This window comes from Pseudorasbora parva, chromosome 16 (assembly GCF_024679245.1).
Source record: "Pseudorasbora parva isolate DD20220531a chromosome 16, ASM2467924v1, whole genome shotgun sequence".
NCBI classification, from domain to species: domain Eukaryota; kingdom Metazoa; phylum Chordata; class Actinopteri; order Cypriniformes; family Gobionidae; genus Pseudorasbora; species Pseudorasbora parva.
This window is the reverse complement of record NC_090187.1, coordinates 25,327,186-25,351,923: the sequence shown is the minus strand read 5'-3', so window position 1 is coordinate 25,351,923 and position 24,738 is coordinate 25,327,186. Positions and strand designations below refer to the sequence as shown.

General features: G+C 39.5%; 1 protein-coding gene across 1 annotated transcript in view; it reads right to left on the bottom strand.

The window, feature by feature from the left end:
* The window catches only part of vwf (von Willebrand factor), a 52,075-nt gene that overhangs the window by 23,874 nt on the left and 3,463 nt on the right, over positions 1-24,738 (bottom strand). Inside the window, exons 6-28 of the mRNA XM_067420038.1 lie at positions 18,458-18,579; positions 18,147-18,363; positions 17,933-18,055; positions 16,205-16,316; positions 16,043-16,089; positions 15,706-15,842; positions 15,479-15,617; positions 15,169-15,269; positions 13,795-13,990; positions 13,336-13,551; positions 12,178-12,418; positions 10,824-10,918; positions 10,521-10,675; positions 9,680-9,783; positions 9,426-9,564; positions 9,212-9,346; positions 8,806-8,952; positions 7,471-7,611; positions 7,267-7,365; positions 6,988-7,144; positions 5,452-5,607; positions 5,215-5,350; positions 1,888-3,329 (exon numbers count right to left, since the gene is read on the bottom strand). Of these exons, the coding sequence (XP_067276139.1) occupies positions 1,888-3,329; positions 5,215-5,350; positions 5,452-5,607; positions 6,988-7,144; positions 7,267-7,365; positions 7,471-7,611; positions 8,806-8,952; positions 9,212-9,346; positions 9,426-9,564; positions 9,680-9,783; positions 10,521-10,675; positions 10,824-10,918; positions 12,178-12,418; positions 13,336-13,551; positions 13,795-13,990; positions 15,169-15,269; positions 15,479-15,617; positions 15,706-15,842; positions 16,043-16,089; positions 16,205-16,316; positions 17,933-18,055; positions 18,147-18,363; positions 18,458-18,579 (4,557 nt within the window). The remainder of the gene's footprint in view (positions 1-1,887; positions 3,330-5,214; positions 5,351-5,451; positions 5,608-6,987; positions 7,145-7,266; positions 7,366-7,470; positions 7,612-8,805; positions 8,953-9,211; positions 9,347-9,425; positions 9,565-9,679; positions 9,784-10,520; positions 10,676-10,823; positions 10,919-12,177; positions 12,419-13,335; positions 13,552-13,794; positions 13,991-15,168; positions 15,270-15,478; positions 15,618-15,705; positions 15,843-16,042; positions 16,090-16,204; positions 16,317-17,932; positions 18,056-18,146; positions 18,364-18,457; positions 18,580-24,738) is intronic.

Below are 24,738 nucleotides of genomic sequence, written 5' to 3'. Positions count from 1 at the left end.
GCTACAAAGTTGCACAAGTCAGGATTACTGTAAAAATGCGTGTTAAACTCACAGCTCGTGCAGTGATGGAGCGCAGCATTCTAAACAGAAACGCTCTGTGCTAAGAGCTGCTCGCGTGAAGACTGCACTTTGCTTAATTAAATATCTTCTAATCGCTTCGTTTAAAAGTGGACATTTCAAGCTTTCTATATGCATATTTCACATGTCTGTGAGGCAAGTAGCCTGCTGAGTTTCGGTTTATTTATGAGACGCGCGCTCCAGTTCATGAGCAATGAAAGCGATCACTCACACGACTTCATGTCACGATTATAGTCTGGTATTTGCTTTTTATTTATTGAATCCAGGCAATTGGCCTAAGAAACCTTTTTTAAAATTAAGATACAATTTAAACAAAACGAAAGAAATGTTTTCTACAAAACAAAACGAAATATTAAACTAAATATAACCACCAAAATCATTTCTTTCCCACTCGCATCTTTTCACTTATCATAATCATATGAAATGTAAAAATAATATTATAATATTTAAACAACATTGTTTTCTGTTGTCTGTAAACAACAGAAAAAACACATAGTTTAATGGCTACAACAAAGTATGCTACAGATAAATGTCTGAGCTGGATTTGAGCAAACATCAGTTTACCGGTGAGCGGTTCATGAGCGCGCACCTGCAGATTATTGAGCGGAGTCAAGTCAACTTTATTTTATATCGCGCTTTTACAATGACGATTGTTTCAAAGCAGCTTCAAAGTGTTAAACATGAAAATATTGCAACAAAATTTGATTTGGCTGTACAGTCGCTGTGGAGAAAACAGCGATGTTATCAACTCATTTAAGTTTATCAATGTTAGTTTTACCATGAGTCTCACCAGTCCGCTTTGCGCATTACAGGCTCGTTCTCGTCAGAAAGCCCACATATTAAAAAATGGTCGGGTTTAAATCAGGCTCGGGCTCATAATTACAGTTAATGTGTCGGGCCGGGCTCGGACACAACGTGCACGGGCTCGGGTAGGGTTGGGCTTGATTTTTTGAGCCCGATCTAACCTCTAATGGAGTTTATCAACTGTTTGGTTACCGGTATTCCTTAAAATATCTTCTATTGTGTTCAGCAGAAGAACGAAATTCATTCATTCATGAGTAAATGGGGAAAGACATTTTATTTTTGGGTGAACTATCCCTTAAAACAAAAACAAAATTTAAATATGGTTTAGTGTGATTATCAAATCGCGAAGGCTGAGATGTAACTAAATAAATATATACACTGCATGTTTCAGAGTGAAGTGCACACTGTGTTCTTTTAAACACAAGCAGCTCATGATCCAGGGTTTTAGAGAGGTTCGGTTCACAGCAAATGTTACTCCACAGTAACTTATCTCTTCTTGAGTTTATGTCACTTATAACATGCATTATGCATGAATGTGAAATGCAACATTCACCATTCTAAGATTTGTAATGAAAAGCGCTTATAAACTGGCTGTTGTCAACTAAAAAGAGGCTTTAAGGCCTCCCTCTGGTTTTCCACCAAAGTTCAATAGTTTAGTGTTTGAAAATGCAGAAATAAAGACAAACATAAATTGTAGTATCGTAGTTTAACCGTTGCACTAAAAAAAAATTATTAGTAGTAGTTTATTTTTTCCGTAAATACTCAATTTAATTTATTTTACAATATTACAATAGTAATATTTCTTATTTTGTTTAATATTTTTATTTAGTAATGACTATTCATTTCTATTTAGATTTTCCCTACAAACAAGCATAGAGGCCTTTTTTATTGCATTTTAAATTGCAATCACAATTTTTATCATTTTTAAAATAGCAATTCAAATTTTTACCCCAAGCCCTAAAAAGTAGCAAGATGTGAAGAGAATTTGGCATTGTTGTATCTGACCTGATGGGGGCAGTGTTGCTCTCGGTGGTAATGTAGGCAGCAGAGGCCTCCTGATTGTTCTACTGATATTGATCAGCATGGGCCGCAGTCTCCTAAGGTCCGAGGGATTATCCAGCATGATTGGCTCGTCTGGGAAGCTCAACTTAGCAAGATCCTCGTATTGAATCTGTCCGCCGATCCCAATCGGATACACTTTTTTATGAGTGGAACTCGTGGGCCGCTGAATGACGTCAGTTGGAGGGCTCTGTGTTATAAGGAACACCATCTGGTCTGGTGTATTGCTTGGCGTGTCTGTAGTGACAGTCTCATAAACAGAACGGATTGCATGGCCTGTGTTGACCTCCGCACCTTCGGTCCAACGTAACTGTCGCATTCTCTGCAGCACCTGCTCCCTGTTCTGCAATTCCATGCGGCTGATTACCACGGTAACCGTGACTGAGTACTGCATCACCGTGATCCGTAGATTCTCCACCTCTTTCTGATCAAGTGAAGCGATAACATCGACCAAAGCATCACGTGTTTTATTGAAGCCCTCCTCACCCGCTGCATCTGAGCTTTCCAAAAGGAAGACAACCTCATATGTTGTTACTGTGGGCGGAGGAAATGTCGTACCAGGACTGGGGATGCTAGGAAAAGCAGTTACAATAAAAGCGGTTGGTGGAACCGTGGCGGCAGTGAGTTTATAGGTCGTGGTAGTTGTTGGAGTGACTGAAGTGGTGCCGGGCTTTCTGGTAGGGGGTTTCTTTGGGGGTTCAGGGTCCAGTCCCAAAGTGCAGAGGTAGTCTGTGACGGCCAGAGCCTCATCGTCTAGCTCTGTTGCGCTACTCACTATGTATGAGCGACTGCTGGGCGTGGCCTTCGTGATCTCATTAACCTGTGCCATGTTCACATCAGGCCCCAGAGCCACAGTGAGGATGGTGATGTCTTTTTTACGCAGCAGACGCTGAGTACTGCGCATGGGTCTAGGATTTGAGCTCGCCGTCAGCAATATAGCGACGCGCCCCGCATGCTCGCGCTTGTTTTTATCGTAAATGTAGACCGATAGATATTTTATTGCCTCGTCCATGAATGCGACATCACCACCACTGTAACGAATCTCACGCACTATCTTCTTAAACATCCATTTCTGCACCTGCATGTCATAACTTTTCACACCAGAGTGGAAGAGCAGAACTGTGGCGCGAGTGTGGGCGGAGCCCATTCGGAACCGCTCCACGACCCGGAGGATAAAGAGCTTAACTAAACTGAAGTCTTCTTCACTCAAAGCAGAGGAGCCGTCCACTAAGAAGGCCAGGTCCATCGCCCTATCACAAGCATCGGCTGGCACCGGGGTGGAAAACGGGAGTGGCGTAGGAGTGTTGCTGACAGTGGTTGGTGCTAGAGTGGAGGCCAAACCAGTTAGAGGGCATGGGCCGCACGTCAGCGTGTTGCTCTCACAGTGACTGAAAATATAAAAAACATGAGTTTTATATACCTAAAGATATATGAATCTCACAAAGCATATCTAGAACCTGTCCGACAATTTAAAAATAAATAAAAATAAGATAAAGCTAAATAGATATATTAACAAAACAAAAACTAATAAAATGATAAAATAACATAACTAAATGATTAAACTTAAAATTTAATCAAAGATTCATTTAAAATAAAATATATAAAATCTAATAAAATATTAATAAAATATATACTAAGTATGTAACATCTTATAAAACAATCTCTTAAGTTTTCCCTATTGTTTTAATTTCGAGGTTAAAGGACAACTGTGGTGAGAAATGACCCTAGGGGTAATTAACAGATGGTTACAGAGTAGATCGTTCTCTGGGATGCGTTTTCATGAAAATCGAATGTAAAGAGTTTTATCTCTAAAAACAGATTAGCTTATAGCGCTTGTCTATGGGCCTCACACTAACACGGCAGCATAATGAGGGTCCCTACATGTAAACCGAAGCATTGAGAACTTTGTAAGTGTACAAAGAGTTTAATAAGAAGATACTTTATAAACACAAGCTGTGTCTCATTTCAGAAGGCTGCGTCCTCAGGAGATCGCATTTGAAGGGTGCATACGTCATAAGGCCGTCTCATTTCAAAAAAGTGAGTAGGACACTTCAAATGCGACCTTCGAATGCGTCCTTCTTTCACAGGATTTCGGAGTGTGCATGAGGTGTAGCCTTCGCGGCTGGAGATAACCCATAATTCTTTGCGTCTCCGTTAACAACCGTCATATATATTTTTTTATATCATATGAAAAACTGCACCACTGCCAGATATACATGCGAGCGTAGGTGTGGTGTTTAAAATATAAGGTCAAGCTTGTTTTTATTCTTAAGCTCTATTACCTCAAACAGATAGTTGTGGTTAACAGGATTACAACGCTTTAGTGCTTTTTAAACGTTTAGAACAGTACATTGCTGTCAGGATAAGAAACATTTCATAGTAATTTTCAAGTTATAAATAATTTTCATTCATATAAACTGGCGTGAGAGCGCAACGAGGCTGAATGTGTTGGCATAGCTACATGATACTTCCTGTCTGTGTGTCCTACAAAGGACGTCTCTCTTAATTCTGATTGAGGACACTTCGTATACTGCATCCTACACAGGACGTGTCCTCCGGAGGATGCAGCCTTCGAAATTTAACGAAATGAGACGCAGCTACAGTGCATTACACGTTCACGGACAGGCGCCATCTTGGAAAACAGTCTTGACTCGTCGAGCTACGAGCGCTCTGCTAAGTGATAAACTGTGACTTGGAATCTCATATGGTCTGTTGTTTCCGGAAGAAAGCACTGAACGTGACAGAGAAAATAAATAAATAAAAATAAAAATGTCCATGTAATTACATTTCACAAACTTAATTCCTATCGACCAGCTCACTTAGCAGAGTGCTCGTAGACCGATTCGTCGAGACTGTTTTGCAAGATGGCGCCTGTCCGTAAATAAATCTTCTTATTAAACTGTTTGTACACATACAAAGTTCTCAATGCTTCGGTTTACATGTAGGGACCCTCATTATGCTACCGTGTTAGTGTGAGGCTATTATGAGCCTTGTTAGTGGTATCAACTAGCGATTTAATTTTACTACCCTGTGCCCCACAGACAAGTGTTATAAGCTAATCTGTTTTTAGAGATAAAACTCTTTACATTCTATTTTCATGAAAACGCATCCCAGAGAACGATCTACTCTGTAACCATCTGTTAATTACCTCTAGGTTCATTTCTCACCCGAGTTGTCCTTTAAATGTGGCCCAAAATGTATTTATGAGATTCTCCTACACGCTGCAAAGAGTAATGAGTGATGAAGATCAAAACAAAATGTGGCATAGCATACCATATCTGGCAAAGGTGAGGATCTTCACGGTTAAGGATAAACTGTTTTCCATGGGAGATTCTCTCTCCGTCGTGCACACACACCTGACACTCTGATGGTTCCACACACTTCCTCAGCACCTCATCTAAAACTTGCCCTGAAGGATTGAAGAAGACAGAACGTGTGAATGTGTGAATAAAAGTGAGATTGAAGTCTATGAAGTCAATTTACTTGTGGGTATCTGTGAATTGGTGCTACCTGGTGGGCAGACAGCATGGCATCCCTCCACACATGTGATGGGACACTTCAGAGGTTCAGGATGCTGGCAGGTGGGAGGGCAAGCGCTACCACAGGCGTTATATCTCCACTCACACTCCACCCCTGTGTCCTTATTCAGCTCCTCACAGCTCAGTGCTGTAAGTAAACAGTCATTCAGCACACACTTTTGTAAAGTTTGACTTTCTATACCCTTATTTCAGTGAATAATCTGCCTTAGTTTTTTTCAGGGAATAATCTGCCTTAACTTATGCTTTGCCAGTTACAGACTTAGTGCAGTTACAGATTTAGTGATTTTAGATTTAGATTTATACACCGATCAGGCATAATATTAACATTATCAGGTGAAGTAAATAACACTGATTATCTCTTTATCACGGCACCTGTTAGTGGGTGGGATATATTAGGCAGCAAGTGAACATTTTGTCCTTAAAGTTGATGCGTTAGAAGCAGGAAAAGGGCCAAATTGTGATGGCTAGACCCCTGTCTACTGCCGAAAGCGCATATGAGCATCAGAACTGGACCACAGAACAATTGAAGAAAGTGGCCTGGTCTAATGAATCATGCTTTCTTTTACATCACGTGGATGCCAGTGCGTGTGCGTCACCTACCTAGGGAACACATGGCACCAGGATGCCAACACAATATTAGGAAGGTGGTCATAAAGTTATACCTGATCGGTATATATATATTTATTTTTAAATAAATATTTATTATACTCATACTTTGGCTAGCATCAGTATTTTGTTGAGTATTCTCATAAGAACAGTCTTAAATGACGTCTTAAATGAACTTGTTGTAGGAAAATTGTTGCTCGTGACAGCGCGTCAGATGTGCGTTGTGTTCGGCAGCAGCAGATCTTAAAGTGACTGCAGCCAGTAGTGATATCTGTCATTCATGTTAATCAAAAAAAAAATGTAACAGAAATTAGTAGCTTTAATAAGGATTAATCTATATTTAATTAATCATTTATGCACTTAAGTCTGTAAAGTGTTTAAAAACTTTATTTAATGTCTGTAAGCTGTTAGATAGGTAGGAGGGCCACAGTTAATTTGACATTTATTATAATAGATTTATGTGACGATCGTTTTAAGTTCACTTAAAATTAAAGTTGTTTTTAAAGCCTAATAAATGTTGAAATTGATAGATTTCAAATATACAGTCATGTTGAATGTCTATCATTAATGTTTTCTTTTTTGTTTATTTAAATGTATTTCATAGTAGCAGTAGCCGTTTTAGTATCAGTGATACTGGCCTTCATTCCTCAAAAGATGCCATTACAACAAATATTTAAAATATCCATTAATTTGGAGATTAACTGTGAAATTTTTACAATATTAATATATATATATATATATATATATATATATATATATATATATATATATATATATATATTTTTTTTTTTTTTTTTTTATTATCATTAAATTAAAGGGTAATATTAACTGCCTGGAATAAATTAATTTCACCTTAATTTCACCTTACGTGCCTTGTTAGGGGTACAGTGCTGAAACTTACGGCACAAATCGTTTGACCTCCAGTTCACCAGCAACCCCTTCTGAGCACATTCATGAGCGTATGCGGCAATGGTGTTACAGAAACATGCACAGTCCCCGACCGATGGACATGAGCATGTGTCTTGAGTACAGATGTCCCAGTATGGCTCAGGGTCCACCTGATACAGTCAAGAGTAAAAAAGTTAAATAGTGTATGAAGTAATAAGAAAGCAGAGTAAGCACCACCTGTCAGTATATTGTCATAATTTAATTGTGACTATTGAGTATAAGTGCTACCAACCACAGCATTGCACTCCCTGAAGATGGTGCTGGTGAGAACACGGCAGGACTGTTCCACTGTCACCAGCTTCACCATGTCTGTGCTGCACTGAGACACAACCTGCATGCAGATCAAAATATGTCATCTCGGATCATTTCATGTCTCTATGTTTTGACTCGCTCTAGCAAAACACGGCCGTTCAGGCCGTTATGTCCATTAGCTCACCGGAACAGCGTCAGCACAGCTAGGTCGAACTTTCCATGAGTTGCCAAAGTCTGAAGCGTCCACCTCCATCTGGTTACTGCTGCTCAACAGATCGTTGTTCTGACTACCATCAAAATTTCCACAAAGGCCACAGACTTTCCCCTTAAACGCACACAAACTTATGTTAAGCGTATTCTTCATTTCTTTGTATACTCTAAGATAAGTAGTCTTAACCCATAATCCATATTGCAGACATGCTCAAAGGTAAAATAAAAATTGTAAATAATATTTTATCACAAGATGCAATGCATAGTCAGCTGATTTGACGCCGTGGATAGATCTGTGTATCCAAAATGAATAACGTAAACTTTAGAGGGTAAACGTGGAGCAACAAGGAAGTGCCTCATCAATATTTGGTCCGAGCATGTTTTGAAAATGCTAGAAAAAACGCACAACAAGCATACTTGGTTCTTCTCCTCAAAGGACCTGTGTTGCCCATTTGTCGGTACAGAGCTCTTCATGAGTTCTCAGCGGGTAAAAATAATGCCATATGTATACGCATAAAATGATCGCGTTTAATCCAGCACACAGCATTGTTCTGAATGTTCGGTAAGCAAGCTCCTACGTCATATAAGCCGACCAATCAGGTTGTGACCGTCTCCCTATGCCTTTGGTTCGGTAACTTTAGGTTCACTGTTAAAAATGCCAGTGTGAACGCTAAGCGTACCAGAACTATATGTTTTGTTTTTGTTTTTTGGTCTGGACCAAACTAACCGAACTACAAGTGTGAATGCACCCTCAGACTCCTTTAAGTGGACCAAGAGGTGAACCAAGTGAAAAAGGACCCAGTTCTCTTCACGTTCACACTGTCCTTGTCCCTGAAAGAGGACTCAGATCCCTTTCCATTGTAAACATGATGAGAACTGGGTCCTTTTTCACTTGGTTCACCTCTTGGTCCACTAAAGGTTCTTTAAAAAAGGACCCAAGTGTGAAAAACCCCCTTAAATGAGTTTTCTTTTCTGTTTATTTGGTACATTTGATAAACTCACTTTCATTCTAAAAGGTAAAAATAAATCAAATCAAATCAAATCAAATCAAATCAATGATTGATTTATCTTAAAATATTTGTCATATTTATGTTTATGTTTATATATCTGACTTTCTTTGGGGACATGCTTGAAGATAAAAATGAATCATAAATCATTGTTTACATAATATTTTATTTGACTCTAAAAACATACTCAAAGGTAAACATTTTTGTAAATATTATTTAACAACAAAAATGAAGTCGTCTATGGTATGTTGTCATTTAGATAGCTAGGTGCAGTAGTTGTGTGCGTTTTTAGTTGTAATTACCCTGTACTGTCCGTTGATCTGCAGTGAGATTCGGGTCCCTGTGTCCCAGGTGATGGAGATGTGTTTACCCAGAAGGACGATGTAATACTGTCCAGAACGCACAATCTCGACCTCTGTCTCTTTCAACACAGGCCTCATCATCCTCACCTAGAGAAAAGAAAGAAAGAAAGAAAGAAAGAAAGAAAGAAAGAAAGAAAGAAAGAAAGAAAGAAAGAAAGAAAGAAAGAAAGAAAGAAAGAAAGAAAGAAAGAAAGAAAGAAAGAAAGAAAGAAAGAAAAGGTCTATGCTTTTACTTCACACATGGATCATGATGCTCTGCCAAAAATATCTGTTGTTATACTGTGCATTTATTGACAACAGCATCCAAGACTGTAGCTAGTCACTTTCTAATGAGTTTTAGTGTTACCTTGCCATGTTCCATTGCAATCAGTCCTCCCATGTACAACACTGTGATGCTTTTACTGCAGCGGTAATTTGCGATCCCACAAGCGGAGTTCTCCACCAGAACCCTAAACGTGCCATCCAATCCATTACAGTAATCCTATTCAGACAGACACAGAAGAATGAGCAGAACCATGGATGAATTTGAGGGACAGAGAGAGCGAGAATATTGACTTTACCTGCGCTAGTACGTATTGGCAAGGTCCAGGAAACGAGAACTTCAGTCCATCAAAGCTGATGTAGTGCATCTCTCCTATCACACGACACACACCATCACACACACGCTGCGTACACTTCCACTGACGCTTCTCACAAACACTGGGAAAGAAAGGCAAATGTAATTGTAACACAATAATATGAATTATATTTGTCATCTGTAAAATTACATTACACCAGTGTCAGCCTGTAGAAGAGCCATGATTGGCTCACTTACCAGGTGTTGCAGTCCACATTAATGCTCTGTCCTGAGGCATAGGGGCGGTTGTTATGGTAACAAGGGCACTGGTCTTGTGTAATGCAGTCTTTTTTGTGTCGAACCTGCAAACAACCATACTTAATTAAACAATTCACTTTTTTATAGCCTAAAAAGTTTTATACTTTAAAAGCTGCATACGTAAAAGAAAAAAATATATAAAATGAGATTGAACTTATGTGTGTAGAAAAGTAACTATAATGATGTAGATACTATTAATGGTTTAAATAATTTTGCATATTTTAGTGGTGTTAAATTATTGACATTCCAATTTTGAAATCCCATAGTCAAGTAACCCCTAGCATCTATACTTTTACAAAAGATTTCTATTTCAAATAAAAGTTTAAATACAACATTCAACTGATAAAAGAATTATGAAAAAATATAATAATAAAAAAAACATAGTACACAACACAACTGAAAAATTTAGTTTTAATTTTTCCTGATGAGCAAATTAGCATATTATGATTTCTGAATGATCATGCGACACTGAAAACTGATGAAAATTCAGCCTTGCGTCACAGGAATAAATTACATTTGAAAATATATTAAAATAATAAAAACAAATTAAATCACATTTAAAAAAATCCCAAACTGTTATATGGTAGTGTTTTTACATTTTTCAAACGTATTTCTTCTGAAATATTTATGAAAACAGTAAAAAGTTGCGTAAGAAACATAAAGCTGATCTGAACTTACCAATCCTACTTGGTTCATGAACATTAATCAACTACTTTAATATAAACATAAATGATATTAAGTGTCAAACGGTTCGCTACAGCATTTCTTAGTGTTCGCTTACTGTTCCAGCTGGACACATGCAGCCAGACACACATCCCTGACTGACACACTCCAGGTCCAGATTCTGGCAGGTCTTAGCACACTCTATTCCAGCATCCCTTGCACTGTCACACTCAAACCGCTGCAGCGGAGGTGTACAAGAGATAGAGCGCCGCCCTACAGGTGAAACACACAGAAAAATAATTCATTATATGTTCTTGGCTAAGCCACAATATTTTGTCCACTTCACTTATGTCTCTTTTTGATTAAAGCGCAGTTGTGCTCCTTTACAACTGCACAGAGAGATGTAAGCGAGGAGAAATACCTCTTGAAGAAGAACGTTCGTCAAAGAAGAGGTCAGTCAGAGTAGATCCAGTGGCTTCGCTAGAAGTGCATTGCATGTTTCCACTCTCACATACACTAGACACAGAAAACAGCAATAACATTTAAAAAACTTTTTTTGACAGAAATCTATTATGCTAAAAAAAAATTAAATTTGCTAAAAAAAAAAGTAATATTGTGAAATTGTATTACAATTTAAAGTAACTGTTTTCTATTTGAATATAGTTTGAAATTGAATGTATTCATGCGATGCAAAGCTGAATTTTCTGCAGTCATTACTTCAGTCTTCAGTGTCACATAATTATAAAGTTCAAAAGAACAGCATTTTTTTTTTTTTATGTAAACCTCTTCACTGTCTATTTTTATCAATTTAAAATCATCCTTTTTAAAATGTTCTGACCCCAAGCTTTTGAATTAATTATTATTCTGGGTTAAGCTTAAGCCTAGTCACTGACTAAAATGCATGTTTGAGCTGTTTTAACTGTAAGCAACTTCCACTGACATATCTTAAAATATGTCAGTGCCATTGTTTTGTCTCAAGATGCACATCAGTAAAGCCGGGGACACACTGCAAGCATGCCCATGAGCGTGGCGTGTCCGTTTTTATTTCGGCTCCCATGTTAACAGGAGCTTGCACACTGCCTGCGTGACACACATGCATGCTAGAAATTGAAGAGACGCCTATTTTTCACGCGACACGCGAGCATGTTGGAAGGTTTTCCAGGCAAAATGGAATAGGAAAAGTTGTCATGTCATTTTGACACGAATACATAATAAATGACATTTTCATGTTTGAAAGTCTCTAGGTTAACATAAGTGCAGGTATAGGCTTAATTGTAATAATAAAAAAACTACATAAATAAAGATTTTTAAATATTGTACCTGTCAATACAGAACAAATATTCTGTAGCTTATTTTGCCGTCAGTAGTATGTGTGATCAATAGGCTACTGCTGACACAACGTCAGCAGTAGCCTATTGATCACACATACTACTGATGGCAGTCTTTGATGTATCAGAAGGCTATATTTATGTTTAACAGCAGCACCGTGTCAGACACGCTTCTGGTGTGCAAAGACAGAGAAAACGTCACGTAGGTATGCTCACGCCATTCTTGCAGCGTGTCTCCAGCCTAATGTTTTTTTTTGCCGTAAATAAAAGCTACTTAAATGTCCTAATTGAAATTAAAGGCCTAATCCTGGTTTAATTTAAGCCCTGTCTGTGAAACCGGGCCTTAATGTTTAATATGAGTCCCGATAGACACAAGCAGTTAACCAAACATCAAGCTATTAAAGTTTTACTGTATAGTAAAAAATAGTGTTTCTTTCCCCTGCTAACCAGATGGCATGATGGTCACCAATCATGTCGTTGGGCTCAAAGATCTCTCCGTTATGGTGGCACGAGCATTGTTCGGGCGGAACGCACTCCCCCGCGTCACTGAGGAAAAGTCCCTTGGGGCAGAAACAGCCTTCTTCACAGAACCCACCACAATCACTGTCAGGCAGCGATAGAGACCGACACGTCTGATTACACACGTTCCCACAAACCTCGTACACCTGGGCATCTGGACAGGTCAGTTCTGTTTGACCGACCAAAGACACACACACACACAAACACACACACGTTTCTATCATGATGGAGACTTTGCTTTAACTTTATACACATCTAGTGATATTTTCTATCCCCTAACCCTCAAATAAACATTTCTGCATTTTTATGTGCAATAAAACTTTACAACATGGGTGTACTAACATGTATTAATTCATGCTTAACTAATGCACAGATAATCATGAGTTAATGCATGACTAATGAAGAACTAAACCATTTATTAATGATTACTGCATCAGCAACTAATGAAGATTCTTTATGATTAATAGATAATAATAAGTAATTATAAAAATTGTTATTAGTTAAATGTAACATATATTAATTCCCATATAACATATTATATGAAATAATAGCATAAATTCATATGTTAATTACCACAATGGTTAAAGCCATGCATTTCAACTTCCAGTTGTCTGCTTTAATTAATCATGTGCTAATGTTTTGCAAAGGTATCATGTTATGACTTTACTTATTGAGGCAATTTACCCCCAATTTTAATTTACCCCCAATTTTTGTTGGGGGTAAATTAGTTTCTAAAAGAAGTTTGTTTTGTTTATTATTTTGGCCGTGTCTTGCCCCTGAAGCCAAACCCTTATTGTTTCCTTTGTAAAAAAATGTTATATAATTTTGAATTCTCTAGGTGTGGCCTCTCAACCTTTATTTCTGTTACGGCTGACCCCTAGAGGTCGTAACAGTTGCTGATGCAGTAATCAATAATAAATGGTTTAGTTCTTCATAAGTCACACATTAAATCATGATTTATACATATTAGTGCATTCATAAAAACCTTAGGTTTTTATGAACACATTATTTGGTATGTTTATTCAGCTGTTTTGCTGTCTTAACTGTTATGTCGAGTTTAAACCTACAGATGAGAATATTGCCTACCACAATATCCATGGCCCCTCCAGTTGATTAGCACTCCCTTGTCTGCGCAGGCGGCTGCATAGCTGTGGACGGCATCACACAGGCACTCTTGGCCATCTGCGCAGGAGCAGACATCATAGCGGCAGTTCTTTACATAAGGGTCAGGGCTGACCGCATCATGACAGGGTTCAAACTTCACAGAGAGCAGCACAGCACAGGCTTCTTCTGCGAAACGCACTGTAGACACACATACAAAACTGTCAGGTTGTTACCTGCAAGTCTATGTTGCCCTCTAGTGTTCAATGCATTTATAACTCATGACATCATCCATGCAAGCAGAGTGCATTCATAAATCTGTAACCACAACATCCCTGCCAATATTTAGATTTAAGTGGTCAATATGTTCTGTTTAATCCAGTTTATAAAAATGTAACATCTGTCCCCAAAAAGTTTTAATCACAACCTTGTGTGTGTGTGTACCTCTCTTGGGATTTAAGATACAGGGATCTGAGTGTTGCAATTGAACATCATCACAGTCTGCGTTCATCTTCCACGCGTTGCCGAATCCTTCAATGCGCGTCTCCACCAGCCCGCCCACTGTTAAGAAGTCGTCTCCTTGGTTACCATTATAATTACCGCACAGACCACACGTTTTCCCAGCATAGGCAGGGTTTAGCTGCAAACACACACACATACACACATATAGCCACATATCAGGTTTGCAGCATAGGGATATCTGATACATGTCCCAGACTCTACATTTCACAGACATACTCTATTATATGTACATAGAAATGATATGCATCATGTTGAGTGCATAAAGCTCCCAGCATTCTCTCACACACAACATGTGATCCATGCTGCTGGAAAATCCAGCTAAAACCAGTTTAAAGTGGTTGATTGTTTTACAAGATTTCTGGATGGTCGAAGCTAGTTGTTTGCTAATTAAAAAAACTGGTTTAGGGTATTTATTGAAGCTGCCATCTTTAAAAAATAAAAAAACATAAAACCTTAATCATAAAAATTTCAGTTATTATAAAAACAGTCCATTATTCTAATGTATTTTGGGGTGCAATAAATTAATTTATTCCAATGTAAATATATGACTAAAAATATTGGTCTGTTCCTCACACTAAGCAATCATATGGCTTCAAAAGATTTGAAATATGCCTCAGTTCATATTCATCTTCATTATGTGTCAAAAAAATTCAGTTGCACAGATAATGATCAATGTTATTTTAGTATTATTTACTGTATTTACTATTATAGTATTTATTCATATTTTAAAATAGCTTTTTTGTATCCGTTTTTATTTTAGTTCAGGTTAAATGCTTTTGTTATGTTTATTGGGTTTTTTAATATTTCAATTTAGCTTACATTTATTTACAGTTTTAGTCATTTTTGCACTTCAACTTAAACTCCTTTATTTCAAGGCAACATTTAATTGCATGTAACATTTTTAAGTTTAATTTGTTCACCTAATTATATTTGATTTCATTTCAGCTTCATTTTAATGACCAAAAACAGTTAACACAAGTTTTTCGTTTTAGTTTTAGATAACAATAACAGCATTGATGATGACACAATTTTCATTGGCAAATATTTTCTTTTCCACATAGTTTAGAGCTGGTAGAACTTGACCAAGTTGGTACACTGCAAAAAAAAAAATGTTTTACAACAACTTATTTCAGTCTCTTTACTTTAAAGGTTTACCTTTAATTTAATGTTTTACGTTCTGTATTTCTGTAATTATATTTATGATATTTAATAGCAATTTCTGATTGAATTTAAATGCTTTTTTTTTTTAAACCGTGTTCAGTGTATAGCCTGGTTTTTCCAGCATCACACACTCACCCTGAGCAAAACACGTCCTCTCCCATCCCAATCCAGATGTAGATCGTCACCGTAACGCAATCTTACAGACGACAACACCGTATTCTGGACTCTTAGGGGACCTACACACACACACACACATTACTGTTATGCTGCACTATGATTTGTACAGCAGAATCCTACACACACACACTCCCACACACACAAACACATTTCTGTTATGCTGTATATGATTTGTACAGCAGTATTACATTGCAGCTGTCATGTATTTGAAAAAAGGCATTGTATATGTTCTGTTTATGCATTGTGTGTAAGTTGCTACTTGACAGACCATTAATTAAGGGTGTTTTCACATCCATTCCACCCACAGAGACCACGCCCCCATGCTTGAGATGAACCGTCTGATTGGCCAGATCTCTGAATCTCAGTGTAATTGACCGTGTGCAGATTGCGTCTTGGTCATCTGCACACTTAAATCAGAAAAATACAACCATTAGCACACAAACTACCTGAACAAACAAGCACATGTGTATAAAATATATACAGAAGACTTCAGACCTGAGCAGTCTCAATGATGGCAGAAAAAGAGTTGCTCTGGCAGTCTTTAGCTAGGAGATACTGACAAATCCCACTGAAGGTGAAGAACTTATTGTCAAAGGTCTTATAATGGGACTGTCCTGTCACAAGACACTCCCCTAAGAAGAGACAGAGGAAAAAATCAATTTGAAAGCAATTTTTGCAGCAATGTTTGTTCATCTGGGCATTCAGAAATATTTAATGTCAACATTAAAACTGCATTTGCAAAACATTTTAGTGTTGAGCATCTAGAAATTGAGCTAGAATATTGTGTTAATTATTGGAAGGTTAATATATTTTTTTAAAGTAACAAGTTTACCAGGACATCCTTCGTTGGTACATTCCCATGATCCGTGGCGACAGATGCTAAAAGTGAAGGTGAGTTTAAGTAAATGTGTCCAGATATAGTAGCCGCACATATTTGAATACATTGTTTTGTAATGTGTGTGTGTGTGTGGGGGGGGGGGGGGGGGTGTCCCACCATGTGTTGCAGTCCTGTGATATAGAGGAACCAGGAGGGAAGCTACGTCCAGCATGCGTGCAGGAGCACTGAGAGACGTCAACACAACGATCTCCGTCCAACACCTTACCCACTGACACACACATTTCACAAATTCAACACTAAGCAGGAAAAGGTACACTATAAAAATTTTTTTTTTTTAAATGTGTCTTGTTTTTCAGTAAAAATATCTTGAGTATGTTATCCTTAAAAACTAGATTGACCACCATTCCATCAGATAATAAATCTAAAGCCTACACACACACACACACACACTCATTTATACACACACACACACACGTCTGGTTCACTATCTTTGTGGGGACTCTCCATAGGCGTAATGGTTTTTATACCGTACAAACTGTATTTTCTATCCCCCTACACTGCCCCTGCCCCTAAACCTACCCATCACAGGAAACATTCTGCATTTTTACTTTCTCAAAAAACTCTTTTGAAAAGTGGGGACCGCTGGCTGGTTGCCACAATGTAGGTGATCTCAGGTTTTACTATCCTTATGGGGACATTTGGTCCCCACAATGTAATATAAACAAGGGCACACATACACACACACACACACACACACATATATTTCATGTTTATTAGTATAAACTTTACTTATATCTTTTATTTGTTTGTTTGTTTTTAAACTACACTACCATTTCAAAGTTGAAATATGAGATTTTTTTATGTTTTTGAAATAAGGCTCTTATGCTCCCAAGGCTACATTTATTTGATCAAAAATACAGTAAAATCAATAATATTGTATACTGTAAAATATAGTGGAGATCAAAATTAGAGAACAATAAGTTTGAAGGATGATTAGCTGTGGGTATACCATTGTTCTGCTAACATGTTTTACAAAATACCAAGGTACTTCAACAAAACCTTTATTTTGTCAAAAACACAGTGTAATCAAAATTACAGAACAATAACCAATGCAGCACAAAAAAAAACATTACAACTAAAATGTGATGCTATTACAGCAGCATAATTGTATGTTGTTCTCTAATTTTGATCTCCACTATATATATATATATATATATATATATATATATATATATATATATATATATATATATAGTGGAGATCAAAATTAGAGAACAACATACAATTATGCTGCTGTAATATATATATATATATATATATATATATATATATATATATATATATATATATATATATATATATATATATATATATATATATATATATATATATATATATATATATTATATATAAATAATTCATTCCTAGTGAAAAAGATATATATATATATATATATATATATATATATATATATATATATATATATATATATATATATATATATATATATATATATATATATATATATATATATATATATATATATATATATATATATATATATATATATATATATATATATATATATATATATATATATATATATATATATATATATATATATATATATATATATATATATATATATTGAATAAAATATGAATATTAAAAAAGTATTAATTTCTTTCAAAGAAAAAAAATCTCACTGAGCCCAAACTTTTGAATGGTAGTGTATCATTTAGTTATTATTTAATATTAAAGCATTACCTTAGCTGACATTAAAAACCCACAAGAGAGAGGTCATAAACAGTACAATGAAGCAAAAAATGAAATCGAGGTCAATTGAATTTTTCTAGATTGGTTGACCAGTATCGCTCTTCTCACCTGGGCAGTTGCAGCCATCAACACACTCCTCCTTGCAGACTTCCTGGATGTTTACATTCTGACAGGACGTGGAGCAGGTCGGGGTGCAGTCACTGTACTCCATGCCAATGGGACACTTAGGGGCTGAGCAAATGGAAACATACATGTTTATATATACATAGTCAATATCAGATACGGAATATATTTATAGAAGTGTGAAAGTGAGATTACTCACAGCACTGGCTATGTACATGCCAGTTGGACAGTGTTACGCCGTGATTGGCACAGGTGCGGGCGTACTCCAGCATGGCCTGACACACACATTCATCTCCCGCACTGCAGTGACAGGCATCAGACTCACACACGGACACAAACGCAGCCGCATCCACGAGGTGAGCACAACGCAGGTAGAGTGCTGAGCTGCTCATGGCCTCACACCGTGACATCTGATCCTGAAACACACGCATACACACTTTGAAAAATCTATATGATAAAGCACACAGAATGGATTGAAGGTTGTTTTTGTTGTGCAGACAAGCATCTGACTTTTGCTGATTCTCCGGTGCTGTTGCAGCTCTGCGACGGGGGCAAGACGCGTTTACAGGGTTCATTTGCTCCTTTCATGGCCCAGGAATTTGCAAAGTCGTATGGATCATCTGTCAGAAAACCTAAATACACACATGTATAAATCTATGAATCTAATGAAGCCTGTCAAGAACATGGTCTGGTCATATTTTACTCCAAACTGTATATAAAACAATTGTAAAATGTTTGGCGTCTGAACGTTTAAAAAAAAAAATCATACTTTTATTCAGCAAGTTTCATCAAAGAATCCTGAAAAAAAAATTATCATGCTTTCCACAAAAATATTAAGCTGTTTTCAATGTTGATAAAAATAAGAAATGTTTCTTGGGCAGCAAATAAGCATATTCAAATTATTTCTGATTTTATTCATTTTAAGTGAACTATTGAAATATTTTATTATTTAATATAATTGTTCATATTTTTATTTTTAATTATTTGAATCAAAGAGTATTGATTGATTGATTGATTGATTGGTTGATTTTAATTATTTGTTACATTTTTATTTTGAGAGAGAGAGAGAGAGAGAGAGAGAGAGAGAGAGAGAGAGAGAGAGATGTTTGTATATACTGTAAAAAAGTAACCTGTTGCCTTAAAATTTTTAGTTTATTGAAATAAAAATTTTGAGTTGATACAATAAAGGAAATTGGTTTAATAAATAGAAACTCAAAATATATTGCATCTGCTTGTCACAAACGCCGGTGAAGATTCCACCGTCGGCCACCAGAGGTCGAACTCCCCAGAGTACTAACCTCATATCGGACTTCATTTCCCATACACCCTCTCTCTGGACTGATTACTGCACACCTGTTCTTAATCATCATGCCTACATAAACTCTGCTCACACACACATTCATTGCGAAGTCTTGTTTGCCCCGGCTACATTTCTGAGCGTTATTCCCTGTGTTTATTCCTGCCTGTGTTTGACTCTGCTTTGGATTCCTGTTTACGACCCTGTTCTGCCTGCCCTTGATCTTTGTTTGCCTGGACTCTGTTTCTTGCCTGTTTGCTGCCTGCCCTGACCATTTGCCTGTTATGACCACGATTGATGCCCTGTCTCTGATATTCCTGTTTGCCCTGGTTTACCGACCCACGCCTGCTTGTACTGTGAGTTTGTATTATTTTAATAAACTGCACATGGATCCCAATCTGCCTGAGTCCGTGTTACAGAAGACTTCGCCCCCCAAAGATCCAGCAGTTCTTATGCACTTCTCCCAGGAACCAACAGTACAAGCTAATCAACTCATGATCCACCAACAGCAACTTAGTTGTTTGACCAACACGGTGGAGGAACTGGTAAAGGCAGTCCAGAAACTTCATCAAACCCCAGCGGTCTCCAACACCTCAGTGCTGCAGCCTAATCAGGTAGTACCACCAACACCTGTGAACACGATAATAAGCAACCCTCACCTGGCGTTTCCTGAGAAGTTTGATGGCACTCCATCTAAATGTAAGGGCTTTCTCATGCAATGTTCAATGTTTTTAGCCCAACAGCCCTCTCTTTACTCTACTGATGCAGGCAAGATTTCCTTGATGTGTTCACTTCTCATGGGCAAAGCACTCGAGTGGGCAACGGCGGTCTGGGATAATCAAGCCTTAGAACAAGTCACGTACTCTCACTTCATTCAACGCTTACGCACTGTGTTCGAGCATTCTGAAGGAGGATGGAGCGCGGGGGAGCAATTGCTTGCATTACGTCAAGGGAACAGTACAGCTGTGGAATTCGCTCTCAACTTCCGCACACTGGCAGCGCAAACCATATGGGTGGATGACACATTGAAGACTTTGTTTCGCCAGGGTCTTAACTATGAACTACAGTCAGAACTCGCTTGCAGAGACGAAGATAAAACCCTAGATCAGTTCATCGAGCTGGCTATCCGCCTCGACAATCTCATTCGTTCACGGCGATGTCCAGGAAATTCACGATTTAATGGTCCATCAACCAATAACGAGGAACGCATGCAGGTCAGAAACTCTCACCTATCCACGGAGGAGCGGGATCACCGAGTCAATAATCACCTCTGTCTGTATTGTGGTCTCGCTGGACACTTTAAAGCTGACTGCCCGAGCCGACCTCCACAGACACAAGCCCGAAGGGTGAGTTTACTGATTTCTGCCATCTCTCAGAACAACTGTTTTGATCTACCCATTACCTTGACATATGAGACTAAGATGATACACACCAAAGCATTAGTCGATTCTGGGGCCGCAGGCAATTTCATTGATGAAGAGCTGGCACGGCAATATGGCATTCCTCTAACCCCCTGTAACTCTCCCTTGGCAGTGGCAGCGCTAGACGGGCGCCCTCTGGGGTCTGGTCATGTGCAATACACCACTGCCGAACTCAAGCTCCAAGTCGGCGTTCTTCACTCCGAACTCATCCGTCTCTACGTCATTCATTCTCCACACAACCCGGTCATTCTGGGCTTCCCATGGCTTCAAGAACACGACCCGCAGATATCCTGGCAAGAAAAACAGATCACCCGTTGGAGCGTCACCTGCCATGCCAAATGTCTACGCTCAACGCAACCACAACCCAGCAAAGCCACAGCCCTGATTAACGCCGTAAACACCATTCCAGGAGTCCCACTGGAGTATGCCGATCTCCTCGAGGCTTTCAGTAAGTCCAAAGCATCACAACTCCCACCGCATCGCAACAATGACTGTGGCATAGATCTCCTACCAGGAACCATGCCACCTAGAGGACGCATATTTCCACTTTCTGAGCCTGAGGATCGAGCCATGAAAGACTACATAAAGGAAGAGCTAGCAAAGGGTTTCATTCGACCATCCACGTCACCGGCTGCAGCCGGCTTCTTCTTCGTGGGAAAGAAGGATGGAGGTCTGAGACCTTGCATTGACTATCGTGGCCTTAATGATATTACAGTTAAATTCAGATACCCGCTACCTCTGGTCCCAGCGGCTCTAGAACAGTTGAGAACTGCCCGATTCTTCACCAAGCTCGATCTCCGCTCCGCCTACAATCTCATTCGTATCCGGGAGGGGGACGAGTGGAAGACAGCCTTCTCCGCAAGCAATGGGCACTATGAGTACCTCGTCATGCCCTTCGGGCTGTCCAATAGTCCTTCAGTGTTCCAATCCTTCATCAATGACATCTTCAGAGACATGCTCAATCAGTGCTTGGTGGTGTACATCGATGACATACTGATCTACTCAGACACCATGGAGGAACATGTTCAACAGGTCCGCACGGTTCTGCAGCGTCTGATTAAGCATCAGCTCTATGCCAAGGCTGAGAAATGTGAGTTCCATCAGTCTTCGGTGTCGTTTCTTGGGTACATCATCAGTCCGGAAGGAGTGGCGATGGACGAGAAGAAGGTTCAGGCAGTCCTGAGTTGGCCTCAACCTGCTACACTGAAGGAGCTTCAAAGGTTCCTGGGGTTCGCCAACTTCTACAGGAGATTCATCAGGAATTTCAGTTCAGTCGCTGCACCGCTCACGGCCATGACCAGAGGGGGAAACACCAAATTACGGTGGTCAACAGATGCTCTCCAGGCATTCAACACATTAAAGAGTCATTTCACTACCGCTCCCATTCTACACCATCCTGACCCACACTTGCCGTTTGTGGTAGAAGTAGATGCCTCCAACACCGGAATCGGTGCCATTCTCTCCCAACGACAAGGTAACCCACCTAAGATGTTTCCATGTGCTTACTTCTCCAGAAAACTCTCAACCGCTGAACAGAATTATGACGTGGGAAACCGTGAACTCCTGGCTATGAAGGCTGCGTTTGAGGAGTGGCGACATTGGCTGGAAGGAGCAAGACATCCGTTCCTAGTACTAACTGATCACCGGAATCTGGAGTATCTACGTTCAGCTAAACGATTGAATCCCAGGCAAGCCAGATGGGCACTTTTCTTCACTCGTTTCAATTTTACTATTACATATATCCCAGGTTCAAAGAACACCAAGGCAGACGCCCTATCCCGACAATTTGATCACTCCCCTCAAAACACTCAACAAGAGACCATCATCTCTCCCACCTTAGTCCTAGGCCCTGTTCAGTGGGATATTATGTCCGAGATCACGCAAGCACATGCACAGAATCCACCTCCTGCAGAATGCCCTAACGATCGAACATTCGTTCCACCAGAACTCAGGGAAAAGGTCATGCGCTGGGTTCACTCGGCCATGAGCTCCGGTCACCCAGGGATTACAACAACAACACGACTGATAAGAAATCGATTCTGGTGGGAGACACTACAGAATGACGTCACTAGATTCATCAACTTTTGCCACACATGTGCCACAGCCAAGACCCCGAGACAACTTCCAGCTGGACTACTGCAACCATTACCCATTCCCCAACGCCCTTGGTCACACATTGCCATTGACTTCGTCACAGACCTACCAATATCACAAGGTAACACCACCATATTAACGGTTGTTGACCGTTTTTCTAAAGGATGCCGACTGATTCCCCTGCCGAAGCTTCCCACAGCCTTTGAAACCGCTGAACACCTGCTCCACTACGTGTTCCGTTACTATGGACTTCCGGAGGACATTGTGTCAGATCGAGGATCCCAATTCACGTCAAGGGTATGGTCCGCTTTCTTTCGATTACTAAATGTGAATATAAGTCTCACCTCTGGCTATCACCCACAGTCCAACGGACAAACCGAGCGACTAAACCAAGAAATCTCCAAGTTCCTTCGCATGTACTGCCAGCAAAATCAGACAGATTGGAGTCGCTTCCTTCCCTGGGCAGAATACGCACAAAACTCAATCCTTAAACCTTCCACTAAACTCACGCCTTTCCAGTGCATCCTAGGATTCCAGCCGCCACTGTTTCCCTGGTCAGGAGAACCATCTGAAGTCCCCGCTGTAAACGATTGGTTCCAGCGCAGCGAAACTATCTGGAACCAGACTCACGTACACCTTCAACGAGCCATAAACAGGGTCAAGCAACAGGCTGATCGACATTGTCGTCCCCATCCAAACTACACACAAGGACAATGGGTATGGCTATCCACCCGGGACCTACGTCTACGACTCCCATGCAAAAAGCTCAGCCCCAGGTATGTGGGACCATTCAAAATTATCAAACAGATTAACCCAGTTGCATACCGTCTGGAATTACCTGCCACTTACCGCATCTCTCCCACTTTCCATGTGTCACTGTTGAAACCGGCCGGTGGTCCGAGGGTGGAGCAGGAGCCCGGCGAGGCAGGCCCCCCACCCATGATCGTGGAAGGCGAGGAGGCGTTTGCTGTGCGGGATTTGCTAGATTCCAGACGCCGGGGGCGCCAACTCCAATACCTGGTTGACTGGGAGGGGTACGGTCCGGAGGAGAGGTCCTGGGTCAACTCAGAGGACATTCTGGACCCCAACTTGATCAATGAATTCCATAGGACTCACCCGGAAAAACCGGCCCCGCGGCCGCGCGGAAGGCCCCGGCGTCGGATGTGCTCTCGCGTCAGGAGCCGCTCGCAGGGGGGGGGCTCTGTCACAAACGCCGGTGAAGATTCCACCGTCGGCCACCAGAGGTCGAACTCCCCAGAGTACTAACCTCATATCGGACTTCATTTCCCATACACCCTCTCTCTGGACTGATTACTGCACACCTGTTCTTAATCATCATGCCTACATAAACTCTGCTCACACACACATTCATTGCGAAGTCTTGTTTGCCCCGGCTACATTTCTGAGCGTTATTCCCTGTGTTTATTCCTGCCTGTGTTTGACTCTGCTTTGGATTCCTGTTTACGACCCTGTTCTGCCTGCCCTTGATCTTTGTTTGCCTGGACTCTGTTTCTTGCCTGTTTGCTGCCTGCCCTGACCATTTGCCTGTTATGACCACGATTGATGCCCTGTCTCTGATATTCCTGTTTGCCCTGGTTTACCGACCCACGCCTGCTTGTACTGTGAGTTTGTATTATTTTAATAAACTGCACATGGATCCCAATCTGCCTGAGTCCGTGTTACACTGACCCACATACAAATTTTTATAAATCATAAAAATAGCACAATTGGGCTTGTTTCACTGCGTCTTCACAAATAAAACGCACAATTACCCAATATGCTTACAAAATTGTTTAATAGTATTTTTAAAAAAAGGTTGTAGATTCTCAAAAATGTTCATTGTATTGACAAAAAAAAATTAATTTCAATGAACTGAAAATTTTAAGTCAACTAGGTAACTTATTTTTTTAAAGTATATATAGTATATAATGAACTCATTATATTCAAGAAATGGGTAAGGAGTGTGCTTAATTTTTATG